Raw genomic sequence first — 8,202 nt, forward strand, 5'->3', positions numbered from 1 at the left:
TTGGTAAGCCTGGCTCTGTGTGAAGATAATGGAAATGAGGTGCGCCTGGACAGCTTTTGGTCACAGAGGCGCGTCCGCAGGCGTCAGTGTAATGTGCTTCAGTTGGCGGGTATCTACCAGCTGGGTGAAGCCTCCACTGGGTTTGTAATTCTTTCCACCTATTCCCTGTGAGTTTCGCAGCCACCTATCTCCGTGGGAAGCCGAGTAACATGGCAAGTAACCCAGAGTCTAATCGATGGTTCAAAGTCCATCTGCTGTCTACTAGCTGTGTGACCTCATGCAGTTGTTTTGCCTCTCTGAGTCGCAGTCTCCTCCAAACATTGTTGTCCTTTAATAATTTTATTATCCCCACGTCGCATTTGGGCAAATGGAGCCAGAGAAATTCAGTCGTTTGTTCATCTTCACACCTGAGTGTGAGTGGAAAGGGCAGGAGTTCAATCCAGTTTTGTCTCATGTGAAAATGTGTGCTCATGCCAACTAGGTGGTCAGCACCTAGAGGGCCAGGCCCTGTCTGTCCGTTTCTGCTGTATCCCTGAAGGGCACCAGGCTCATAGGAGGTACCCAAGTATAAGTCTTAATGAGCTTTTTCAAAGTGGCAGTCACTGTTTTAAGCATATTTTCTCATTTAGTCTTTGCAAGAACCATTAAGCTGGGTGCTGCTATTATTCTCATTTTAAAGGTGCGGAAATGGATGGATGGGTAAATGGATGAATTATATTGCTCTTTTCTAGAGCAGCCTGATCATAGACATCTCCTAGGTTCTTATTAAAAACTAGAGGCCCGGTGCACAGATTCATGAATTGGTGGGGTCCCTCAGCCTGGCCTGCAGGGGATCCGGCTGAAACCGGCAGTCAGTCCGACGTCCCCCTATGGATGTAGTAGTGCGCGATGGGGCAGGCGGCCAGGGAGGAGCCCGAGCCCAGGCCAAGCGCTGTGCCACTCCCGCTCATCCTGGCCCTGCTGCCCCTGCCGCCACTGCTGGGTAGGCTCGCTGCCACTCCGCTGTGGTCTCTGTGTGCCCATCCTAGAGCAATACTGGTGCACCCATGACTGAGAAGTGGCTGTGGGTGCAGGAGAGGCTTGTGCTGCGCAGCTGTGCTCGCCAGCTGTGAGCCCAGTGTCCGGCGCCCGTCAGTCAGCTGAGTGGCACTCCCGCTGTGGCAGCACGCTGACCACTGGGGGGGAGGGGGCAGCTCCTGCATTGAGCGTCTGCCCCAGATACCTCATCTCCTCATACTTTCTCTAACCCTGAGGATTCTCTTTCAGTAAGTTTTGGTGGGCTCCAACCCTGGAATATGTATACAATAGAGTCCGCTCAAGAGGTCTGATGAGTGTTTTTTTTTTAGCTAAGGGTCTGGTTCTCAAACAAAAATTTGGGTCCTAGGCTGATGATCATGAACAGCTGCTGAGAATGAAGCCAGGTCTTGTAATTTGAAATGCAGTGGGCAAGGAGAGCAGGTCTTGGAGTGCAACTGACCTAGATATGACCCCCCTCATAGCTGTCTGATGGGCATGGAGTTAGAAAACCCTGCTGAGTGTTAGTTTCCTGACTTGCAAAGCCTGAATAATCATCCTTTCCTTGATAACTTGTGGTCAAATTAAGCGTCACTATATATATTTTTTTAAATATATATATTTTTTATTGATTTTTCACAGAGAGGAAGAGAAAGGGACAGAGAGCCAGAAACATCGATGAGAGAGAAACATCGATCAGCTGCCTCCTGCACACCCCCCACTGGGGATGTGCCCGCAACCAAGGCACATGCCCCTGACCGGAATCGAACCCAGGACCTCTCAGTCCGCAGGTCGATGCTCCATCCACTGAGCCAAACTGGTCAGGGAAGCGTCACTATATTTATGATGCTTCTATAATGTCTAGAACATGGTAGACATTTAACAAATGATACCTCTGATTATAAAACATTTAGGACACGATATGGTACCAAAAAAACCAAAAAAACTTTAGAGCAAGGGAGACTTCATGCATTTATTCAGCAAATATTTATTGAGCACTTTGTACTCAGACCAATGAATGCAGCAGTTAACAAAATAAAATTCCCTGCTCTGTGGGACTTACAGTTAAGTAAGAGTGAGACAGACATCAAAATATATGCATAGCAAATAAATTATATAGTAAGATAGTGTGTGAGAAAGCAAAATGTGCTTTGGAGAGAAGAATAAAGCATGGTAAGGGGGAACAGATATGCAAGGAGAAGATGAAATTTTAAGAGGATGGTACTGTTACATCTCATTGAGGAAGAGATATCTGAATAAGACTTTAAGGAAGCAAGGGCTTGTGCCTTCCATATTTGACATTTGAATTCTAGCTCTTCTATTTATGTTCCATATGAAGTTGGGAAAGCCATCTTACTGCTGAGTCTCCATTTCATGATCTGTAAAATGGAAGTGGTGGCACCCATTCCACAAAGTTGTCAGATTCCATAACGATGTATATTAAGTTTTTATGGGCATAAAATATTTTTAAGAAAACTGGATAAAAATATTGCATTTATTAGGCAATCTATCTACTTACCAGGCCCTTTCCTAGGCATTTTATATGCAGTATTTTATTTTAATCCTCACCATAGTTCAATGAGGTAGGTAGCGTTATATTACCATTTTACAGATGAAGAAATTTAGGCTCAGGGATTTGAAATGATTTGCCTAACAAACATTACCAAATGAGGAAATGGTATAACCAGGACAAGAATCTGGGTCTGTCTGACTCCTAAATCTACTAAATCTCCTTCCTCACTTACTGGCTGTATGACCTTCCACAAATCACTGCCATCATCGCTTAAAAATTTGTTTTCCCATCAGATGCCTTGATTAGCATCTTAACTCAATCCAGTATGGCCTGTATCTGGGCTGTCTGATAGGAAAACAGGGATGCCTATACTAAAAAAAGGACATAAAACAGCATCCGGATACACTTAACAGATTGATTTCACCTCTAATCCAATTTTGATCTGTGGCAGAGGCTGCCTGGCGCCCTCTACTGGGAAGGATTTTAAGATCACAACTGGTCTGAGCAGGCCACAGTGCCTTGATTTATTAGTGATGTCTGGCATAGATGAAGAAGTAAAAAGCAAAGATTTATGTGATGCAAAAACAAAAGTCACTTCTGTTGGTCCTAAGTGCAAAATCCAAGTATCCTTGTAAAATTAAAACCTGCCCGCTTACTTTATTTGGTCAAGGCAGGGAGCAACTTAACTTACTTGAAGCCAGTTACCAACATTGCTAATGTGAACATGAACTTTTTGGAGTCATCCTCTCCATTCTTTGGACATCATCTACTTCTTGACCTCTTTCCATTTATTCAATGTCTTTGACAACATGGTAAAGAAATAAAACATTGTTTTCAACTACTTTGGAATTGAACATAGAGGGTAAACCGAAGATATTTTCTTTTTTTTTTTTAAATATATTTTATTGATTTTTTACAGAGAGAAAGGGAGAGAGACAGAGAGTTAGAAACATCGATGAGAGAGAAACATCGATCAGCTGCCTCCTGCACATCTCCCACTGGAGATGTGCGCGCAACCCAGGTACATACCCTTGACCGGAATCGAACCTGGGACCCTTCAGTCCAAAGGCCGACACTCTATCCACTGAGCCAAACCGGTCCCGGCCCGAAGATATTTTCTTGGTCAGAAAGGAATCTGGTTCTCGCTAGTATTACCAAATGAATGACAGCCCAAAAAGGCAAAGAAGGGAGTGTTTTTCAAACCGCTGATTGAGGGACCCATGTCCATTTCAACAAGTTCTAAGAGCCTCCTGATTTACAACACACCACATCAAGGAGACCATCAAACAGCATGCCAACCAGAAAATACATCAAGGGAGCCAACTCCTTTCTCATGTAACTTCCAGGTGTGACAGGCTGTATTACAGCAGTCATCTCTTTTTTGTTGTTGTTAATCCTCATCCAAGGACATTTTTCCAGTGATTTTTAGAAAGAGTGGAAAGGAGGGAGAGAGACAGAGAGAGAAATAATCAATGTGAGAGAGACACATCGATTGGTTGTCTCCCACACATGCCCCAACCATGGCTGGGGATTGAGTCTGCAACCAAGGTACATGCCCTTGTCTGGAATCAAACCTGCGACCCTTCCGACATGGGCTGGCATTCTATCCACTGAGCCAAACCAGCTAGGGCATAGTCACCTCTTACTTACCATAGATGGAGGCAGCCTGGGACACTGGTAAAGTGAAGTAAAGGAAAACCAACAACAGTATCTATTTAGCCTTGGAGTTCAGTACAAAGGCTTGATAGTTTCAGACAGACCTGGGTCCAAATCCAGTTTGGACCACTTCCTGCTATGTAACCTTAGAAAAGTAATTTCACCTCTCAGAGTCTCAGATTCCTTATCTCACAAGTGGAAATAGCGACATATCTTCCGCCTAACATGTATTGCAAGGATTAAATGAAATAACACATAGCACCCAGCAGAATGCCTGCAACACAGTAAGCCCCCTCTCAGTGTGAGTTGGCTTACTCTTTTTGAGATGATGGAGGAAAGCATCTTTATATTTCCTAATGAGTGTTATGCAGACAAATATTGAAGTGAGTCAGAATCCCCATATTAAATTGGAGGAAGGGAAAGCTGCTAGATAAGAAATCTAGTCCTCAATCTGTTCTTACTTGCTATTCAGCCTGGGGACTTTTACCCCACTTCTCTGAGACTCGGTTGGCCCATTTGTCACATAGAAAAGGGTAGCACAGGGTCTAAGACATGGACAGGTTTCAAGTCCCAGCTCTGCCTGTTCTGTGTGACTGAGCCTTGGTTTCCTGGTCTGTAAAATGGGGATGATGATGATAACAAGACCAGTTTCCCAGTGAAAATTAACAAAGGAAGCAATAGGAAATGTGAGCAATATCTATTCTTAGCTTACTTAATAATTACAGGTCATATCATTATAATTTTATATTTTAAATTAGAATAAAATTTCTGAGTAGGTTTTTTAAAAATTATGTCTCATATTTTACCTGGCTTCAAGAAGCCAGTGGCAGAAGCAGCGGGATGGAGTGAAACCAAATTGTGGTGAACAATTTGCCCCTGCTATGCCGCATGTAGGGAACTGAAAATAGCCTAAATGTTGGCCAACACTCAAAGACTCTCCCTCCCTCAAGCATCCCGTTTTCCTCTCTGCTCCAAAAGCAACCAAGATTACTAAACATGTTTTTAAATGTAAATGTCTCTTTCTCAGTGCTCTGTCGTTCCAATCCTAAGAAAAGGCAAAGCTCCTATATCAGCATTAATTAAACCGCCAGCTAGTAACAGTCCCATTACTCAACCAAATAAATCTAATTCCTATCTGTTCGGCAGGAATCCCAGAGCCACATAAACGCAGGCTGGAGTTTTATATAACCTTAAAGAACTGTTGATAGCTTCTGGAGTCTTTCCTCTCCCTACCCATCTTGCAATATCAAGGTCTTCTCTGTGAGCTAATGGGAGAAATAGCTTCCCTCAGCACTTTCCCCATCTGTCTTAATTTTTAAAATTATACTTTTATTAAACCCTTAAGGAAAATGGACTTGCAGAGATCTCATTAAACAGGGAACTATGCACTGCATAAAACAGAGAGATGAAATTCTTTTAAACCTACCCTCACAATTTGCCTTAATGAATTTTCCCTCCGCTGCTATATTACAGAGTGCGCAAATAAATAGAGCACTTTGTGAGTGGTGGATGGGCAAATGGATATTTAAGCAGCTGATAATAGTTCTTGCAGCCTCCGATTGGGATCTTTCTTCCTAGTAACTCAGTATTTGGTGCATTATGGCATATTCTTTTCTCCCTGGAGACTGACTTAACGCCAGGGTGGGAAGTCAGCTCACTCCTGCAACTAGGCACAGAGGATCTCTTCTATACAACAGTCTCAGAGGGAGTGTGCTCTCTAGCAGAATACACAATGTTTATTGAGCACTTACTCTTGACAGGCATTTTCTAAGTTCTTTTCATTGTATCAGTGGTTATCAGCTCTGGTAAATTGGATTCTTGTTCCACTCTACATCCTCCCTCAACAGAATTGTGTATTGATGCTCTTTGGCTTGTGGGTGGAGCCCACTTCCTTGCCCCATTGGTGCCGAGCTTAGTCATGTGACTTGCCTTGGCCAGATGAAATGTGAGAGAAAGTGATAGTGATACAGTTCAGTTTCAGGAGGCACCACATTTTGCTGATCTCTTGCACACCTGCCATTATCATCATAATAATAAGGGCATGCCCAAAGAGCTATGGATCCCGGAATAAGACACACAACCCAGAGTGTCTGGATACATTTTTATGCTCAACTGAAATTGGCCAAACCTTTGCCCATCTGCAGACACAGAAGTGAGAAAAATAAATGTTTGTAGTTGTAAATCATTGAGGTCTGGGAGTTGTTTCACAGCATTATTGCAGCAGTAGCTGACCAATGTAACGGATGTGCATCAGAAGCACTTGGGGAACTTTTAAACTATGCAGATGCCTACGCCCCATCCTAGAGATTCTGATTGAGTTGATCTGAGGTGACCCAGTGCACCTCCCCAATGATTCTAATGTGAAGCTGGGGTGAAAACCACCTATCTGCGTTATCACATTTAATCCTCTCTACAGTCCTGTAAGGTAGGGCGTATCCACCCCATTTTACAGATGACGAATCTGAGTGCCAAAGACAGGGAGCAGTTATCTGAAGACTATCCATCCAGTAAATGGCAAAGCTGGGACTCAAGCCCAGATCTGTGTAACTCAGAGTTTAAAAGCAGGTAGGAAAATTGCTAAAAATGTGTGTGTTTATGGCCCTGCTATGCCTCCGTAATTTATTCTCCAGGATTTGGAACTAGGAGCCTACCTTTTCAACTGACCTCTGTATAGGCAGAATTCTGAGATGGCCCCCAGGACCCTCACCAGCCTGTGTACATACCTTATTCTTTTGCCTGAATGTAGATTACGCCTGTGAATATATATGATGGATGTCACTCTCTTGGATTCTCTTTTTTTCCTGATGGGTGTTTTCTGCTTCCTTATCTTCCAAATTGCTTATTTCATCCTCTGTTTCATATTATCTACTGTTGCTTCCCTGTAATGTAGCCTTCATTCCAGTTATCATATTCCTCGTTTCTGACTGGTTCTTTTTTTTATGTTTTCAAGCTCCATTTTGTGTTTCCTGTCTCTCTGTTGAAGTTCTTACTGAGATCATTGAGTATCCTTACAACCAGTGTTTTTAAACTCTGGTAGATTGCTTATCTCCATTTTGCTTAGTTCTTTTTCTGGAGTTTTGTTGTTCACTCATTTGGGACATGTTTCTTTGTCTCCTCATTTTGGCTGCCTCCCACTGTTTGTTTCTATGCATTATGTAGAACTACAACATCTCCCAGTCTTGGTAGAGTGGCCTTACGTAGTAGATAGATGTCCTTGTAGGGCCCAGCGATGCAGCCTCCCTCATCACCCAAGCTGGGCACTCCAGGTACACCACCCTAAACCCCTCTCCCAGTGTGGGTTGTGTGCATTGTCATGTTGCAGTTGAACCTTAATTGCTGTTGGCATGGCAATGGGAGGGATTTACACCCGGGCCAATTGGCTATGAGGGCTGGCTGCAACCTCTGCTGTGGCTGCAGTGCAGGGGCTGACCCCACAGAGCAGGACTCACTTCAGCAGGGCTCTGGTTTCCAACGAATCTACCCCTTGAGTGTGTCTCGGGTGGAGGTGGTTGGATGTGGTCCAGTGTGCTGGTTCTGAGGACTCCCTGGAGGAGAAGGCCGAGATCAGCTGCCACCTGTGCCCTGCCTGGGGCCACCCGGCATGAGCTACAAAGCCATCTGCCGATGGCTGCTACTTGTGCTGGGCTTGGAAGTGCCCAGGAGAGGCCAAGCTGCAAACTGAGGCCAGCTCCCACCTGTGCCAGGCCCAGGGCCACTTAGCAAGAGGTACAGGGCATGCCAAGGCCATATGCTGCTTGTTTGGGATTTGTGAACCTTTGAGGGATTTTAGAAAAGTCCGCAGCATGACCCAGGATAGGTTGTTTATATGGAAAAGCCACTGGAAACAGCGTGTATGGGCCTGCAAGTTGGGTTGTGTGGGTGAGTGGTGTTGGCCAGGTTGATGAAGACTCAGATGTGGTGCCCACCTGCTGGCTCTGTGGGGTGGGGGTGGGGGCGGCGCTCAGCAAAGGAACAATGGCTTCTGCCAGCACTTCTGTCTGGGAGACAGCTGGCCCTTA

The 8,202-nt window shown here is 44.5% G+C and overlaps 1 protein-coding gene across 1 annotated transcript in view; it reads left to right on the forward strand.

The window, feature by feature from the left end:
* The first annotated feature begins 888 nt into the window (after positions 1-888).
* Positions 889-8,202, forward strand: part of SGSM1 (small G protein signaling modulator 1) — a 107,355-nt gene continuing 100,041 nt past the window's right edge. Inside the window, exon 1 of the mRNA XM_015562823.1 lies at positions 889-982. Coding sequence (XP_015418309.1) covers positions 889-982 — 94 coding nt within the window. The remainder of the gene's footprint in view (positions 983-8,202) is intronic.

Source organism: Myotis davidii, unplaced genomic scaffold (genome assembly GCF_000327345.1).
Source record: "Myotis davidii unplaced genomic scaffold, ASM32734v1 scaffold478, whole genome shotgun sequence".
In the NCBI taxonomy this organism is placed as follows: Eukaryota; Metazoa; Chordata; class Mammalia; order Chiroptera; family Vespertilionidae; genus Myotis; species Myotis davidii.